Raw genomic sequence first — 17,500 nt, forward strand, 5'->3', positions numbered from 1 at the left:
ATCCTGGGCGCCTTAGCAACTAGCTGATGAGCTTCTTCAAGTGGAAGTCAACCCAAAAACATGTTTTTTTTCCCGAGAATATATTCCACGCGGGCCCACAAATTGAAACAAGGCATCCGGATGAGTATTGCCTTTGTGCAATAGGAGTTAAGCATCCAAATGCAGCCGTTTTTAGCCATCCCGGGTGGCGGCCGTTTTGTCACTTCCGTCAACTGAAAACGACACCGCGGTTGCTCTGGGCTCATCTAACGACCAATCGCGGCTCAGCTTCAGAAAACAGGTGAGCTTGTGATTGGTGGTTACCTGAGCAACCGTGGTGTCATTTTCAGTCGACAACAAAACGGCCGCCCGCTGAGATGGCTTGAAATGGCTGCATTCTGCTGTATTCCATCAACACAGTATCAATCACAATGCCTCGTTTCAACTGGTGGGCCTGCTGGGAACTTGTCATGTCATCTTCCACACCGCTTATCCCATACAGGGTCGCGGGGAGTTGCCGGAGCCTATCCCAGCCGTCGATGGGCGAAGGCAGACCACACCCCGAACTGGTCGCCAGCCAGTCGCAGGGCGCGCATAGACACTGTCACTGAGCGGGAATCCATCCCACGCTGCCCGCACACAACTCGGGCGTGTGTACCACTACACTATCAGCGGACTTGCTGGGAACTTATTCTTGAAAAAAACAAAAAACAATCTGTTTCAGTTGACTTCCCCTTGAACAAAATGAGCGGTTGATTCTGCAGGAACGCCACCGAGGAGAATTTCTAGCAACCGAGATATTTTCCTCGCTTGGATGTTCCCAAAAATGGAAATCGTCGAGCACCAAAAAGTGCTACTTCGCGAATAGGAAAATCAGCGTGTCCGATCCCAATCCCGGTTGTGCTAGTTAACGACTCTTGAAAAGGAGCACGGTGAAAAGGTGGCTGACAGCAGCTTGGCAGGAGTGGAGCAAGGAAGACGCCGCACTGGCATTTCCAAGTCAGCCGTCGACCCTTTGGCTTGTCCGACAAAAGCGCTCAAAGTGAAAGCGAGTGCCGAGAGTCAAAGAGGAAGTAAGGTCTGGTCCAGAAAGGGGCGGGGCTTATTGCAAGAAGCATCTGGGCGGGCCTCGTTGCTCCACTCCTCGCGGGCCCGCCGCCTCGAGCACAAAAGGCCGAAAGGGCGGCGGGCGGCATGGCCGTGCAGGAACTTGCGGCCGTGCAGGAACTTGCGGCCGTGGGTGGGAGGAGAAAAGGCAGAATGTGAACGTGAACGTGAACGTGAACGTGAACGTGAACGTGAACGTGAAAGTGAAAGTGAACGTAAACGTAAACGTGAACGTGAACGTGAACCGCGCTCTCGCTCTTTGTGGTTTGGACCCGGCCGGCGGCGCAGGACTGCGTGAGCGCGGGTTGCGGCGAGCCCAACGTGACGGAGCATCGCTCCTTGGTGCTCTACCACAACAACAGCCCACGATGGAGCGAGGCCATCAAGCTCCCGGTTCCCGTGGAGCGATTCCGAGGCTGTCATCTGCGCTTCGACTTCCGCCATTGCTCCAGTGAGGTTGAGGCCGCGCCGGGCCGGGTTCGCACGCTGCTCCGCGCCCGCCCGCGCCGCCTCGCCAATGTCGTCTTGTCTTCTCTCTGCTTCATGAAGCCAAGGACAAAGGGGACAAGAAACTCTTTGGCTTTTCCTTCACGCCGCTGATGAGGGACGACGGGACCACGCTGTCCGATCAGAGCCACGAACTCTTCGTTTACAAGGTGACGCCGGTTCGCCTGCTTCCGTCTGGGTTTTTTTTTCCCCCAGCGGCGCCTTCCTTTGGGTGACCGGGCCGGTCGCCGGCGGCAATCTGCGGTGTGCCGGCAGTGTGAGGAGAACGGCGCCTTGTGCAAGCCCGGCCTCTACCTGGGCCTGCCCTGCTGCAAAGAGCACGCCAGCCCGGGACTTGGCGGCGTGGCCTTTCAGCGCAGCGCCAGGGAAACCTTCTGGATCTCCACCCAGCTCTCGTCCACCAAACTCACCCAGAACGGTATCTGACAACTCTCCATTGACGTGGCATCCAGGCCTCGCGACGGCAGCCGCGAACCGCTTGAGGCGTTCTGGCTCCGCCTGCCCAATGCAATCTGGGCAATGTCTCTCCGTCTGCTAGTGGACCTGCTGGCTCTGCTCAAGTGGAAAGCTCATCCCGAGCGCGTGGGCGACATCCTGGCTCGTCTGCGACACGTCGGCGGAGAGGAAGTGGTCAAGGTGAGCTCATCTGCGCCACTTTGCTCCGACCTTCCTTCCGAAGGTCACTTATCACTCGGGTGGGATTTCCTCATGTTGCGGGATGCTACTGTTTGCGCGTCCTGGAAAGTTTTTGGTTTTTTTTTTTTGCTCCGGTAAAAGTGTCGGCTGGCAACTGTTGACATCATCATTCTTCAACGCACACATCCCCAAATATATTTTTCCATCTTGCTTCTATGTAGTACTAAGAATTCAGTTGATGCAAATGTAGCATGAAACCGGTTGTCTCTTTTCAGTTTCTTCAAGACATTCTGGACACGTTGTTTTCCATTCTGGATGACAACACCGACAAATATGGCCCTCTGGTCTTTCAGTCTCTGGTAAGATGAAAACAAAAGCCGTGCTTCTTGCGTTCAGCAGATAGTATTTGTATTTGCATGCACGCTTGTTCCTTTCGAATTTAACAAGAGTCGCCCGCACCTTTTCCACACCCAAGATGTCCGTTTGAGAAATGGTGGTCTTCATCTTCCAATAACACTGGGGAACCATTTTGAACAACATCTGTGGGGTTAGATTTTGATGCCGATTCCAAAATTGCGCTCCGGTTTTTTCCCTGGCACTTGAACACGTTTCTCCAGAGACGCAAAATTCCACCGATCCGTTGCCGTAAGACTTGGCGGCTGATTACGAATGGACTCGTCTCCAGCTCCTGTCCGTGGCAACTTGTTTGTGTTTGTCCCAAGTGAGACGGCGAGTGAGTGCGCATTTGACTTCATGGAGAGAAAAACGGAGATCAGTTTTGGATTCTGCACCTAAAAAATGGTTAAAAACAGCTGTCAGGCCGAACGCAAAAAAAAAAAAAAAAGAAACGGTGTCCGCTGCGTAATCGATATGTTCGAAGTCTTACGGGAAGTCAAATGTTTCTTCTGAAGAAATGATGACATGATGAAGATAACCGAGGCTCAGGATCGGGTTCTTTTTGCGAACAGCCTTTGGCCAACGACCATCGATGAATTGTTCAGGGAATTTTTGCAAACTTTCCAAAAGCAATGCTCATTCCTAAATTCCTCTTCAGGTTTTCGTCATCAATTTGCTGCGGGACAGCAAATATTTCCATTTCCGAGCCGTGATGGACACGTACATTCACAAGCACTTTGCTGGCGCTTTGGCCTACAAGTGAGTGGCGGCGCCTGAGCGCGACGCGTGTGCGCCGACGGGTTCTCGAAGCGCTTGACTTGTGCGGCAGGGAGCTGATCCGATGTCTCAGGTGGTCCGTGGAGCGTTCGGCCGAGGCGCTGCGGCAGGATCACATCCAGGACGTCATGCGGGTAAGACGTGGCCGCTCGCTCCGCCGCGACTCCGCAAAGGCTCATTTGGACACTGATGTGAACGCAAAGGAGGTGGTTGGCGGTGGTGTCGGGCGGTCCGGGAACAAATGTAAAGGTAGTCACCGGGTGCCGGGCGTCGTGGATGAACATGTGAACGACAGTCCGTTGTTGACTGACCGCCAGGCGCTGGAGTATCTCTTCAAGTTCATCGTTCAGTCCCGGAGTCTTTACTCTCGCGCCACCTGTGGGATGGAGGAGGAACCCTTCCGGAGCAGCATCCAGGAACTCTTTGGGTCCATCCGCTTTGTTCTCAGTCTGGACCGGCCCACCTGTGAGACCCTCATCTTCACTCAGGTGGGCACACCAAAGCGGATCGTCGGAAGCATTTGGAGTCAGAGCTGCTCTGACCTTTGCTGAGCTTCTTCCTCCTCTGCCTTCAATCCCCTACAAGTCGTCGTCGACTCTTGGTCGCGCCGGCTCCTCGTTATTCCTGATGGGGGGGGGTGGGGGCTGACACCCGTGGGTGGGGGGCGGGGGGGCGGGGCTGACACCCGTGGGTGGGGGTCGGGGGGGCGGGGCTGACACCCGTGGGTGGGGGCTTTCCTCTTTCTATATACTGACAACAGATCCAGGACCGACAGAGGTTAGGGTTGGCGTTTCCAGAGCAGAACGTTGTTTGTAAATGCCGTTCATTTATTAGCGTGGACGAGACCGGTGGTATACAACAAGGGAAATGCCGGGCCAGGCTGCTGTGATGCGCAGCCAATACGGATGGACTTTTAGGCACTGGTGAAACGTTTGCTTCGGCCGGGTCGAGACGTTCCAAAAGAGCTCGAAGTTTTGCATGTGACCATCTCAACGTGGGCGTGGCCGCGACCTTTTGCAGGTGGCCGTGCTGAACTCTTTTCCGGCCATCTTCGATGAGCTGCTGCACATGTTTTCCGTGCAAGAAGTGGCAGAATTGGTGCGAGGCGCTCTGGCCAGTTTGCCGTCCACGCTTCACATTCCGGGACATTCCCTGGACGCCGTCAAGTTGCAGTCCATCGCCCGCACTGTGGACAGCAGGCTCTTCTCTTTTCCAGGTGAAGGCCCGACGAGCGTTTGCAAACCCGTGAACGGGACCGCATGAACTGCCGTTCTGAATGCGCCTGCGCCTTTTGTCTGTTTCTGCTCAGAGTCGCGACGGATCCTACTTCCTGTACTCCTTCATCACATTCATCTCCATCTCAGGCATCAGAAAGAGCTGCTCATGTGTTCTGGAATCCTCACTTCTCTTTTCTCGATCATCAAGGCCAGCTCGTTGGTAACGCGCTCGCACGCTCGCACGCACGCACGCACGCACGCACGCACGCACGCACGCACGCACGCACGCACGCACGCACACAGACAGGAAGATCAGAACACGATTCCTCGCCGGCGGATTCTACGGCAGCGGAATCAACGATTCTTCTTGAACCGGATTGAAGTCTGACTTTCTCAGCCGAACACACGTTTAGAACAAGTTCGATCGCATCACGAGACGCCTTTCGATCGAATGAATCGGCGTGCCGCCGTTGAGCCGAGAATACAAAAGGTGAAGTGGCATCCGTGTTTTTGTTCCCTCTCCTCTTTTCCCAGGACGCATCGGTGCAGGAGGAGGTGGAGATGATGGTGGAGTCTCTGCTGGACGTCCTGCTGCAGACTTTGCTGTCCATCATGAGCGACAGCCAGTCGCAGGAGGCGGTAAGAGGTCACGGCTGTCCGCAGTGCGCCGCCCAGACCTCAGTTAGTAACTAACGAGCCAAAGGTTCTCTCATCAGCGCTCGGGGCAAAATGTGTCAAACGCAGCCGCGCTCGCTTTTCCTTCGGGGAAGACGAGTAGCGGAAGAACGGAGTCGTCTTGTGAGCTCCGCATTTTGAGCTCCTCTAACTCAAATGCAAGGCATTTGAGTGTTGTTGTTGTTGTTCCTCTTCTTCCTCTTCCTCCTCTTCTTCTTCTTCTTCTCCTCGTCCAATTCAAATGAGGACGTGGCACATTTTGCCCCATCCGATGCATTTCCCCCTCGCCCGTCTTGCGCATGTGCTCTTCATTTGCTGGAATTTGAAAGTTCCTCTTTGCGATGCGATGAAGGCCAAGCTAGCGCGCCGGCCGATGGACTCGCTCACCTTTCCTGTCCGTCTCCTCTTTGGCTGAGCGCTTGCCGCCGCGGCCTGACTCCAATGTCTTTTGCCAGGGAGAGTTTGTGTCCTGCCTCCTGTCCCTCCTCCGTCACATGACTGACGTCCACTTCCAACACCTGATGGACAACTTTCAGAGCAAAGAAGTACTCAAGGTATGTCCGCGCCACAAGTGGAGACACGCAACAAGTCTCAACAATCGTATCCAAACGTGCCAGAGAAAAGCACAGCGCTCGTAGTCGCAGGCGCAAACACGCTTTTCAAGTCGCCAAGACCGGCGGAAGATTGCCCACGTCGACGTGTCTTTTTCGGAGTCAACTTTGTTTGATCGATTCTGAAAAAGCAGCAAAGATGCACGGCCCGGCAAATGGACCGCTTTCCCCCTTTGATCCAAAAGGCTTGTTGAGTTCTAAATCGGAGGAGTGGAGTCGCCGGATCGACGCGCCGCCCGGAAGGCGGCCCACCGTCGGCCGCCTTCCGGGCGGGCTGCCGTCGCCCGGCTCGCCCGGCGAAACGAGCGTCCCGCCTGCCGACGGGCGGTTGGGGAAAGCCGTCCGGGAAGAGAGGAGGAGGCGTGAGGCACGGCCTGCCGTCTGCCCAGATGGACGTCTCGACATCTCCCCGACCAAAGATGGCCTCGGTCGGCGGGAAGCAAGGCAAGCCGAGGACCCGCCGGGACGCTCGTTTCCAGAACCGCGCCGGGCGACGGCGGCAAACGCGACGTCCCGCGGTCGCCCCGCGGTCGCCCCGCGCTCGCCCCGCGCTCGCCCCGCGCTCGCCCCGCGCTCGCCCCATGCTCGCCCCGTGCTCGCCCCGTGCTCGCCCGGCCCCCGGGGACACGCCCCGCGGGGCCGAAACGGGGCAAGTGCGCACGCAACATCCAAGTGGAGACGCCATTTGGGCTCGGCGTGAGACGTGGTCATCATCATCCGGGAAGAGTCCGCTCGCCTGCGTCCAACCTCTGCGGGTGGCCGCGACGACCCACACAGAGCGTTTGTCTCCTCAGGAGTTCATGATGAAGATTTGGTGCGTGTTCCGAAACCTGATGAAGCTGAGCATTTTCCCGCGCGACTGGAACGTGATGAGGCTCCTGACCAGCCGGTAGGGCGGCGGTAGGCGCGGCCCACCCACCAACTCCGTCGGGCGCCGCCACTGACTTTGCCTCTGTGCTGGCTCTTCAGCGTCATCCTGAGCAGCGTGCAGCGGCTCGCCCCCTTTCAGCTCAAGAGCTTCGTAGGAGCTGACTTTGAGTTCAAGGTAGTCACGGCGCCGGGTGATGGATTCTTGTTCATATTTACTCGGCGCGCGCCGTATGCTTCTTCGGGTGATTTCCTGCCTGTGAGTGCAGGTGTGGAGCTCCTACTTCAGTCTGGCGGTGTTATACATCAACCAGCCCAGTTTGCAGCTGGAAAACATGAGTCCGTCCAAAAGGAAGAAGGTGTTGGACAAGTAAGGACCTGTTTGCGTCAAAAGCTTCTGTGGCCCTTATTCGCCTCTCGAGGGCCACCGAAGGTAACGGCGTGAAAGGGACTCGTCGTCGGCCTCCATATGCCGCGCCGCGCGGGGAAACGGCGGCCCGGCCCGGCCCGGCCGGGGCTGCTCCGTCTCTCTTGTGAAGTCCGCGAGCGGCCGGTCCTGCTCTCCGCTGCCCCCAACGGGACAAGCCGTACCCGAGCGGCTCGGCGCCGGCGCGATATTGCTCGCGCGCAAAGCCGTCAGACGTGTGGTTCTTCGATGACGGCGGTCGTCCATCCGGGCGCGAATGCGAAATGAGCCACCCGCTGACGTGAAATGTAATTGCAGGTATGGAGACATGAGGGTGAGCATGACCTACGAACTCTTCGGCATGTGGCAGAACCTGAGTAAGACGCCGGCCGGCGCCCGAGCGTTGCTCAGGGCTTGGGTTGACCGCCGCTGAGTGCAAAAGTCTTGCGTGTGCCCCACCCAGGTGACAGCAAGAGACATTTCATTCCCGGGATGATCGGCCCCTTCCTGGGCGTCACCTTGGTGCCTCAGGCCGAGGTGCGAAATATCATGATCCCGATCTTCCGCGACATGATGGACTGGGAGCAGCGCAAAAACGGAAACTTCAAACAGGTTTGCCACCCGGGGACTGTGGGCTTTGCTCCCCGCCCACGACAACGTGACACGCTTGCCGTGGCGCTCCTTCACATTGGCGACAAGACGGCGTGGCGCGCTTCCCGGGCGAGGAGACGCGTAGCGTCTTCCTCCGCACGCGCGGCTTGCGTGCTCGGGCCTGAGCCGAAGCCCGCTCGGCAGATGCCCGCTGGCCAACGGGGCTGAGGTCTCGACAGTCTTCGACCGGTGGACTTGATTTGCGCGTTGCTTGTCGTTTCACGAAGGTGGAGGCGGAGCTGATCGACAAGCTGGACGGTTTGGTTTCCGAAGGCAAAGGCGACGACAACTACCGGGAACTCTTCAGTTTGCTGTAAAGCCAAAGTTGTGTGTCGTTAGCAGCCTTGCTTTTGCGTGCGTGTCTGTCTGTCTGTCTGTCCGTCCGTCCGTCCGTCCGTCCGTCCGTCTGTCTTTCAACTCCTCTTTTTCACCTTCCTTTTTGTGCACTGCTGCTGCTGCTGCTGCTGCTGCTGCTGCTGCTGCGCATTCGCTTTGTGCGGCGGGGATTAGAACTCAGCTCTTTGGGCCCTACCCCAGGTATGCAGCGACTAACACTTGCACTAACATCTCCTCCGTTCTCGGCCTCTTCTTCCTGCTTGTAGTGATCGGCAGGAGAATGCCAAAACACTCACAAGACAAAAGAGCAATACAAAGATGTCATTTCAATCCCTTTTTACCGGGCCGCTAAGTCAAGACTGACGACCGCGTATGAGCGACATGTTTGTTGCATCCGAAACGTGTGCGCACTTCACGGACCCAAAGAGGAGAAGCAAGAGTGAAACCGATCGCCTGCTTTCTTGTCTTCTTCAAGTCTGCTGGAGAAGATCGAGCAGGAAACGTGGCGAGAGACGGGCATCTCTTTCGTCACTTCAGTCACTCGACTGATGGAACGTCTCCTGGACTACAGGTGGCGCACGCGCGCACACGCCGGCCGTTAGTCAAAGCGTCTTGCGTCGGTGACGATCCGGCGTGAAATGGCAACGAAGCCAGTGATGAGCTGGCTCCATCTTGTCTTCAGGGACTGCATGAGAGGAGACGAGACGGCGGAGAGCAAGAAGTTGGGCTGCGCCGTCAATCTCCTGGTAAGCGCCACCAACGATGGTCGAGCGACGATTGAACAACCGACCACGATTGTTGATGCTCAGACCTTCTACAAATCGGAGCTCAACAAGGAGGAGGTGTACATTCGCTATATCCACAAACTGTGCGACATGCATCTGCAGGCCGACAACTACACGGGTGCGGCATGCGCTCGCGCGCACGCACGCACGCACGCACGCACGCGCACACACGCACGCCGACACCCATGCGACTACATGTCGGCCATGTTGACCCCCAGAGGCGGCTTTCACGCTCTTGCTGTACTGGGACTTGCTGCACTGGGACGAGCGGCCGACCACGGAGCTCCTGCGTTATCCGGCCCAGTCCGAGTGGCAGCGCAAGGAGGCGCTCTGCCGCAAGCTGGTCCACTATTTCGGCAAAGGGAAGGTAAAGGCCGTCCGCTCTGTTGACAAATGAAAGCGCGGCTTGAAGTTGCTCAAGTTACCTTTCGGCTCAACTCGCTGCTCCTGCGCCTGCAGTGTTGGGAGTTTGCCATTCCCCTGTGCAGGGAGCTGGCCTTCCAGTATGAGTCCTTGTACGACTATCAGAGTCTCAGCTGGATTCGGGTGAGTGCGAGAAAGGCGGGAGACCTTGCGCGCGCGCGTTTCGTCACTTGGACGACGGCAAAAGTGTTGTTGAATTGAAAGAAAGTCTCTCTCTCTCTCTCTCATCCTCTGCGTGGCTTTCGATTGGCAGAAATTGGAGGCGGCCTATTTTGACTCCATCATGGAGCAACAGCGTCCGGAACCGAAATTCTTCAGGGTGGGATTCTACGGCAGGAAGTTCCCCTTCTTCCTCAGGGTCAGTTGAAGCTTTTGCCACGGGGCGCAAATGTTTGCCGTCGACCAAAGACGCCCGCGGAAGCAAATGCGGCATTAGCTTGTGGCCGGCGCTACATCGGGCGCTGCGGCCGCTTGACGAGTGGTGCGAGGTGCCCAAACGTGAAGTCTTCTCCATTTGGACGTGTCTCCACCAGAACAAAGAGTTTGTGTGCCGCGGCCACGACTACGAAAGGCTCGAGGCCTTTCAGCAAAGGATGCTGGGAGAGTTCCCGCAAGCCATCGCCATGCAGCATCCCAACCGGCCCGATGAAGCCGTTCTGCAGTCGGACGCTCAGTGTATCCTGCTTTGGAGTCTGCGTGTGTGCGTGTGTGCGTGTGTGCGTGCGTGTGTGCGTGCGCCGGCCTGCCTGCCTGCCTGCCTGCCCGCCTGCCTGCCCGCCTGCCCGCCTGCCCGCCTGCCTGCCTTCCTGCCTTCCTGCCTTCCTGCCTTCCTGCCTGCCTGCCCGCCTGCCTGCCCGCCTGCCTGCCCGCCTGCCTCCCTGCATGCCTTATGGTGGGCGCTTTCTTTGACGGGCGGCCCCCAGACCTCCAGGTTTACGCCGTGACGCCAGTTCCCCAAGCTGTCGACGTCCTTCAGTTGGACCGAGTCCCTGACCGGATCAAGAGTTTTTACCGGGTTAACAACGTTCGCCATTTCCGTCACGATCGACCTTTCCATAAGGGACCCAAAGATCAAGAGAATGAATTCAAGGTCATTCAGTTGCTTACATTTTCACATGAAACGCGTGAAAAGGCCAACCTGTATCGTTCTTCGCAAAATGCACGTTGACGCATCGCGCCGCTGAAAATTCCTTTGCCTCGGTCTTACCCGGTAGTGTGTCGAAACTAGTGCTGTCAAGCCATGATCATTTCCGAGCTAATTGCCCACATTTTCCCACGATGAATCATATTTTACAACTCTAATTTTCGACAAATCTCGAAACAGGTATTTACTTGAGAAAATCATGTTGGGGGGGGCGGGCGGGCGGGCGGGCGGGCGGGGGGCAATTCTAGTAGATTTGGATTCTGCCTGTTCTCATGGCTTTCTTTGATCCTCCAACACAATTTTTTCCTTGCAAAATACAACTGTTGACGAATTCCCCAAAGACGTACAGCTAAAATGGTCTTTGAGTTTCTTTCCAAAGTGCCCAAATCAGTTTGGATTTCTCCAATGAGCTGCCGAGCAACTTTTGAAAGTAAAACAACGTCAAAGTCCGTCCAGGGAATGTCAATATTTTGCTACTTAATCATCTTATTTCCTGGGCATCGGACGCCAATGACAACTTCTACCGTTCAGACACACTGCCGGCCAGGTAGAATGAAGGCCAAGGAATTTTCAGCGCCGTGTCGCTTGGACACGGGAAAACATTGCGATATTTGGTGACGTGCAAAACCCATCCTTGGACTGCGATTTTGATTATGTCAGCCACTTTGCTGTGTTGCAGAGTCTTTGGATTGAGAGGACAACCCTGATCCTTGCCCATCCTTTGCCGGGAATTTGCCGCTGGTTTGAGGTGGAGAAGAGAGAGCTGGTGAGAGAGCGAACGAACGGACGAACGAACGGACGGACGGACGGACGGACGGACGGACGGACGGACGGACGGACGGACGGACGGACGGACGGACGGACGGACGGACGGACGGACGGACGGACGGACGGACGGACGGACGGACGGACGGACGGACGGACGGACGGACGGACGGACGGACGGACGGACGGACGGACGGACGGACGGACGGACGGACGGACGGACGGACGGACGGACGGACGGACGGACGGACGGACGGACGAACGAACGAACGAACGAACGAACGAACGAACGAACGAACGAACGAACGAACGAGCGAGCGAGCGACTGACCAACGTCGGCATCGGCACGTTCAAATGGAGGGCTTGCGGGGGCCGGAGGCTAATCCTAAAACCGACTGGAAGTCGCTTCCTCGGTCGACTACGTTGATGGAAGCGTCACCCCTTTCAGGTGGAGGTGAGTCCGCTGGAAAACGCCGTCAGCGTGGTGGAGAACAAGAACCAGGAGCTGCGCGCGCTGATCAGCCGCTACCAGCTCAAGCAGCCGCACGGCAACAACGTCAACCTTCTCAGCATGACGCTCAACGGGGTGGTGGACGCTGCCGTCAACGGCGGCATCGCCAGATACCAGGAGGTGGGTGCGGGCCTTTGGCCACGCCTTCCATGGCAAAGAGGCGCAGAGCGGCGAGCGCGATCACTGATGCGACTGGGTAAACGACGGACATGCCCGGCGCTCTGGCCGGCATTGTTTGTGGCTGCCAGGCTTTCTTTGACAAGGATTACATCAGCGGCCACCCTCAGGACGGTGACAAGATCGCGCAGCTGAAAAATGTGATGCAGGAGCAGGTGAGACGGCAAAGTGCAATTGAGTTCAAAGCTCTGTGGGTGGCGCCCTTCCTTCCTTCCTTCCTTCCTTCCTTCCTTCCTTCCTTCTTTCTTTCAGGTTCAGGTGCTGGCGGCCGGCCTGGCTGTGCACGACAAGCTGGCGCATCCTGAAATGCGGCCGCTGCACAAGAAGCTGATGGATCGGTTCCAGGTGATGAAGAGCAGCCTCTGCCACGTAAGAACCCGCGACAGCTACGTGAGCGTCACATGAGCCAGCAATCACTGCGAGCCCGCCGAGATTGCGGCCTTCGATCAAGAGCCCAATGTCGGGAGCGGGCCACTGCAGACGGGAAGGCGGCGGGCTGGTCGCGGGGGGCCGCTCGCTCGCCACGCTTGTGAAAAGAGCCATTTCCGCCTCTGCTGCCATTTTTGTGATGTGCTCACGCCGCAGGCTCCGCCGCGCGCTTCGGACCAAGCCCAGGCCGCCGGCGGGATGACGGGTCCCGAGGGCTTCGACGTGCACCGCCGCAGGTCAGGACGCGGCTTTTGTCCCGGCCGGCCTTAACCAGATTCTCGTGCGGACATTGGCTGCTGGCGCCCGATTGGAGCCCTTTGCGCGCAAGCGAGCCCTCATCTTGTCTCGGTTCTTTGGGCTCAGTCTTATTCAAGGCAGAAAGGCTTGCAGGGTGGTCGCGGAGTTGTGTCCCTGCCCGGCAACGCTCGCAATCCCTCCGTTTGCCACAGCTCTCTTGCCTTTGCCAAAAAGGCTCCAAGCGGACGGGGCAGCCTTTTTCCCGTAATTCCTCCTCAGGCCAAATGGTGCCGCCTCCATATCCCGTCCCCTCTCTGCTGCTCATCAACTCTTGTTGGGTATTTCCTTGACTGCTTCTTTTCTTTTCTCTCTGTGTCCCCTCCCGCTGCCGTGGGAATCGTCCCGGCCTCGGTCTTCTTCCCACTTCTCCCGACTCGGCTCCCCCTCTCTCATCACGTCTCCAGCGAGGCGCGGAATGTTGGAAACGTGCTCATCCTGGCCGACGGCGAAGACTTCTACGGCGTTCAGGTTAGCAAAGGAAATTCGGAGAAGCAATATCAAAAGGTGTAGTCTGAATGAAAGTGCTGGCAATGGAAGTGTGTCTCGTGACTCCAACATCAGATCCCGTACCGTATGAAATCAAACGGATAATGGTTTTCCACCTACTATGCAGGGATGAAAACATCCAAAGTCCACCGATCGGCGAATTTCCTACAGTTTGGGCTGAAATGGCCATTCTCCAGATAAGCGCAGATGCGTTGTGAGATTTGATGGAGTTCTTGAGCGAGAGAGAGAGAGAGAGAGTGAGTGAGTGAGTTTGTGAGTGAGAGTGAGAGTCCCGCTCGACGAGCAGGTTGTTCAGTGGCGGGGCGCCGTGACGAGATCTACGACCCGCCGACGGTGTCGGCGTTTGGAGGGTTTTTTTTTTGGCCGCCTTTTCCACTGTGCATCCAGTTGAGCGGCCCTGCCATTTCACGTGTCGCGTTCATCGTTTATTGGCCAATTGAATTCCTGCCGCGCAAGGATGTGCGCCGATGTTAGCATTAGCTGGCGCTAAACTAGCCAAGTGCATCGTCTCATTTGTGCCTGTATACCTCAGTTAAATCCGTGTTGGATTCATTCGGGTCCCACAGACGCAATGACGCGTGCCCCATTTTGTTTTGTTTGGCCGCGTGTCTGCTCGTGCGGCGCCCGCGCGCGGCGTGGAAGTGATGTCCTCGACGCAGCTTGGCTGTCGCGGGTCGAGCGGAAATACTGACGGCAGCTTAGTGACGGACCGACTGAGGTTGCCCACTTCTGGTTATTCTCAGTTGCATTCATAGTTTGCAAAATTGTTTCTTATCTCTGCGACGTCGTTTGCTTATGCGATGGAATGTCAGACATCAGATACCTCTTTCAAGATAGTTCTGCCCAAGTTCAATTTGATCCAAATAAGCCACTTAATCCGAATTTAGATGAACCTAAATGAAAATTGCGAGCGTCAACCCTAACTCCAAAATAAAAGGAGCCCCCCAAACATTTTCAGTCCCCAAAATTGTACGCTTTTGAATTTGAACTCTTCAAATCCAAATGATAGAGTGGAAGGAGCTGCAAGCCAAGCAGAACAAGTCCATCGCGGGCACCACAACGTTGACTTTATGGGACATTTCAAATATTTGACTGCAGGCAAACCACTCCTCCTCCAGCCTGAGCTCCACCCACTCAGCACCCTCCCACTTCTTCAGCCTGGCCGTGTCAACGCACAGAGGTAACGACGACGCGGCCCCGAAAAGCACCTTGCGATCTGACTGAACCACTCGCGGTCTTCTGCGGCAGACGGGAGCAGGAACGGCAGAGAAACGTTGATGCTGTTGCCGCTGCAGCGAGAGCGCCCCAGCAGCGCCGCGTACCAAAACTCCAGCGAGGACAGACAGGTCAGCACTTGTCGTAGCACGCGCGGCACCTGTACAGTTTGGACAACGGAATCCAGTCAACCCTCACTACTGGCAAGGTGGCAGACTAGATTCTCCCGTGCGCCCAAGTCACAAACGGCGCTCGGCTGTGCCCTTGGCGCAACGTTTGGCTCGGTGTGCGGCACGGCGTCGGGCGTCCCGATCAACACCGCCTCGCCTTGCGCCGGCTCTGAACGTGCGCTCTTGTCATGGGCGCAGAATTCGCATGGATGAAATCACTTTGAAGGGATGCATTCAATACCCACAGCAAAAGACGCGCTCTTCCAAAGTAGCCCGTTTGAGGAGTCGCGCGCACGTCACGTCGGGAGGCGCCGGGCAAGTCACCTTCACGTGACCGGTGGGACGGCCTTTCCGAACGTGGGACGCCCTTTTTGAACGTGGGACGGCCTTTCCGAACGTGGGACGGCCTTTCCGAACGTGGGACGGCCTTTCCGAACGTGGGACGGCCTTTCCGAACCTGGGACGGCCTTTCCGAACCTGGGACGGCCTTTCCGAACCTGGGACGGCCTTTCCAAACCTGGGACGGCCTTTCCAAACCTGGGACGGCCTTTCCAAACGAGGGACGGCCTTTCCAAACGTGGGACGGCCTTTCCAAACCTGGGACGGCCTTTCCAAACCTTGGACGGCCTTTCCAAACGGATCTCTTTGGAATTTGGCACGTCTCGTGAAAACTCCACGAATCGGCGATGAGGGCCGGGAGACAATTGGCAAACAAGGAACGTGGGCAAGTCAACTGCGTCAAAACGGACTCGTGTCCCAACGTGGCCCAAGGCGAATAGTACACGCACCCCCAAAATGTTCATTTGGCCATCAATAAATTCAATCCCACATTAATTGCACGCCAACCTTTGCTCCTCAAGTGGCTTCCAGCTCAGCGCGTCCTGTCCAAAGTCCTCCCTCGACAAAATTGCTGTCAAAGGGGATGTTCTTGTTCTTCCCGCAGCCCAATAAGCAACTCCGCCTTTACCGTGGCCGCCCCTGCGCCATTTCAACTCCCTCTTTGCATCACTGCCCAAATCGTACTTCTGGCAGCTTCACTCGTTGCCACAATACTCCGGCGTAAGCTGTTCATCCTCTGAGCCCGTGCGGAAGGTCGCCTTCTGCTGGAGCGCGGCAGTCTTGCGGCTGCCGCTCGGGCTCCTTGCCCCGAGCCCGGGCAGCAGTCGTTTGACCCACGTAGCTGGCTGGCTGGCTGTTTGGAGTCGGCGACTCGCTGTTTGGAGTCGGTGACTCGCCGTCTCGCCAATGGCCGTTCAGCGATCGGCAACAATCGCCCGTGCCAGCGCGTCGGTAACAAGGGCAGGGCAGCGCTGCAGATGCGGTGGAGTGGGTGCCGATCCCAAATTGTCCCCCCTCGGTATGAAGATGGCATGAAAACGAGGGCGGCGGTCAAGGAGAAGCGCGAAAACAAACGAGCAAGTATGGAAACCTGCTCGGCTGTCAGTCGAGTCGCGAATGACCGAACGTGCCGCTCTAACTCCTTCCAGAGAGTGTTTGTCCACCAGCTGATGGGGCCGGCTTGCAAACCCTGCAGTGAGCCCAACCTGTCGTTCACCGACAAAGGTGGGCAGGCCGCTTGCGTGCTCAATTCAAGGCCACTCAAGACTCCGCCCACCCTAAGTTGATCTGCTTTCGCAGTTGTGACCGTGCCCAGCAGTTGGAGTTTGGACAGCGCTTCCAGGGAAGTCGTCCCCGTTGCGTCTGCTCACATCGGCGGCGGCGGCGGCGGCGGCGGCGTCACGGCACCTCCCGTTCCCCCGCGGAACGCGCCAGCGCACGGTACGCCTGACTGCGAAGGCACCTCTCCTCGTTCTCCTTTCCACATTACATTTAGCGGCTCCATCAAGGTGGGGAAATAGTTTAATCAAACCGCAAATTACAAAGGAAGACACCTATGCCCGCTTGACCCCCCACCCCGCAGCCTACTTTTCTCATCATCAGCGTCATCGTTAGTCTTCCTCATCACGTTCTGCTGTTGCCCCCTATAGGCCCACACCTGTCGATGCACTATGACGCTTTCCACCACCAACTCGGTGACCTCCCTCCTGCTCTCCCTGTACGCTCCCTAACAAAGGTACTCTCCTCCCTCGCCTCCTCCTCCTCCCTCGCCTCCTCCTCCTCCCTCGCCTCCTCCTCCTCCTCCTCCTCCTCCTCCTCCTCCTCCTCCTCCTCCTCCTCCGAGATGCCTTCCCAAGCAAGACGTTGAACGCGTGAAAGAGCCCCTAAACAAGTTTACAGATGTGAAAATAGGAAATGTGAAAGGGTGTTGTTGTTGTTTCTGATGCCAACTGATTCCCGAACCTCTGACCTTGTCATCTTCACTTACTGTGTTCACATTGGACATTGGAAGTGTTCCCATTTTTTTCCGTGAAAATACCAATAGCGATGATGGTGGTCATCAACTCTGTTTTCAGTCTCACCTGCGGCGCTCCCTTGCCTTGCCCACCAGTCCAGTGTCCATCCCGGATGGCACTAACTCCACCCTGTCAGACGGCGGCAGCGGCGGCAGCTTGGGGGTCTTCATCCCAAGCCACAGTAACTCAAGTGACACCCCCGAGTCGGCAGGCGGCCAGGCTGAACGGGGGCACCGGTTGGGGGACCCTCTCTCGCTTTACCCGCTCTTTGGCTCCAGGGTCTCAGACCCACTATGCACGACGGGCCCCTTGGCCTACCAGTCTCAAGGGTTGGCCGTCCACCGCCAAGGAGCGCCGTCACGCTGCCAACATCTCCACTACATCCCTGTGTGCTCGCCCCTCGACAGGCCCCCTCCAAGTCCTCACGTCCTACCGTGCAAACCTTACCCCAGGCAAGGGGTTGTCCCCGAGGATAGCCATTCCGCAGCTGCAAACGTGCCGCGCAATGAGTCACGGCCCCCCTTTGCTGGCACCCAGCCGCGCAATGAGTCATGGCCC

At 57.2% G+C, this 17,500-nt stretch overlaps 1 protein-coding gene across 9 annotated transcripts in view; it reads left to right on the forward strand.

The window, feature by feature from the left end:
- Positions 1-17,500, forward strand: part of LOC147142830 (dedicator of cytokinesis protein 3-like) — a 26,558-nt gene that overhangs the window by 8,459 nt on the left and 599 nt on the right. For 4 of the 9 annotated variants that reach the window (XM_086039488.1, XM_086039490.1, XM_086039487.1 and 1 more), the window contains 38 exons: positions 1,375-1,537; positions 1,636-1,742; positions 1,849-2,011; positions 2,132-2,229; positions 2,505-2,588; positions 3,284-3,384; positions 3,455-3,890; positions 4,423-4,618; positions 4,712-4,839; positions 5,154-5,300; positions 5,750-5,848; positions 6,700-6,794; positions 6,875-6,950; positions 7,042-7,142; positions 7,497-7,555; positions 7,642-7,790; positions 8,057-8,142; positions 8,340-8,366; positions 8,641-8,736; positions 8,848-8,911; positions 8,975-9,068; positions 9,169-9,317; positions 9,410-9,496; positions 9,627-9,731; positions 9,907-10,048; positions 10,297-10,463; positions 11,197-11,283; positions 11,731-11,913; positions 12,042-12,125; positions 12,223-12,339; positions 12,556-12,635; positions 13,101-13,164; positions 14,302-14,383; positions 14,452-14,549; positions 16,076-16,151; positions 16,227-16,367; positions 16,577-16,662; positions 17,003-17,500. The exon at positions 17,003-17,500 is cut by the window's right edge and continues 599 nt beyond it. In XM_086039488.1, coding sequence (XP_085895614.1) covers positions 1,375-1,537; positions 1,636-1,742; positions 1,849-2,011; positions 2,132-2,229; positions 2,505-2,588; positions 3,284-3,384; positions 3,455-3,890; positions 4,423-4,618; positions 4,712-4,839; positions 5,154-5,300; positions 5,750-5,848; positions 6,700-6,794; positions 6,875-6,950; positions 7,042-7,142; positions 7,497-7,555; positions 7,642-7,790; positions 8,057-8,142; positions 8,340-8,366; positions 8,641-8,736; positions 8,848-8,911; positions 8,975-9,068; positions 9,169-9,317; positions 9,410-9,496; positions 9,627-9,731; positions 9,907-10,048; positions 10,297-10,463; positions 11,197-11,283; positions 11,731-11,913; positions 12,042-12,125; positions 12,223-12,339; positions 12,556-12,635; positions 13,101-13,164; positions 14,302-14,383; positions 14,452-14,549; positions 16,076-16,151; positions 16,227-16,367; positions 16,577-16,662; positions 17,003-17,500 — 4,815 coding nt within the window. The remainder of the gene's footprint in view (positions 1-1,374; positions 1,538-1,635; positions 1,743-1,848; positions 2,012-2,131; positions 2,230-2,504; positions 2,589-3,283; positions 3,385-3,454; positions 3,891-4,422; positions 4,619-4,711; positions 4,840-5,153; positions 5,301-5,749; positions 5,849-6,699; positions 6,795-6,874; positions 6,951-7,041; positions 7,143-7,496; positions 7,556-7,641; positions 7,791-8,056; positions 8,143-8,339; positions 8,367-8,640; positions 8,737-8,847; positions 8,912-8,974; positions 9,069-9,168; positions 9,318-9,409; positions 9,497-9,626; positions 9,732-9,906; positions 10,049-10,296; positions 10,464-11,196; positions 11,284-11,730; positions 11,914-12,041; positions 12,126-12,222; positions 12,340-12,555; positions 12,636-13,100; positions 13,165-14,301; positions 14,384-14,451; positions 14,550-16,075; positions 16,152-16,226; positions 16,368-16,576; positions 16,663-17,002) is intronic. The other 5 variants (XM_086039494.1, XM_086039495.1, XM_086039492.1 and 2 more) reach the window with 5 other exon arrangements.

Source organism: Filicampus tigris, chromosome 9 (assembly GCF_054856515.1).
Source record: "Filicampus tigris isolate MCC_2025a chromosome 9, RoL_Ftig_1.0, whole genome shotgun sequence".
Taxonomy (NCBI): domain Eukaryota; kingdom Metazoa; phylum Chordata; class Actinopteri; order Syngnathiformes; family Syngnathidae; genus Filicampus; species Filicampus tigris.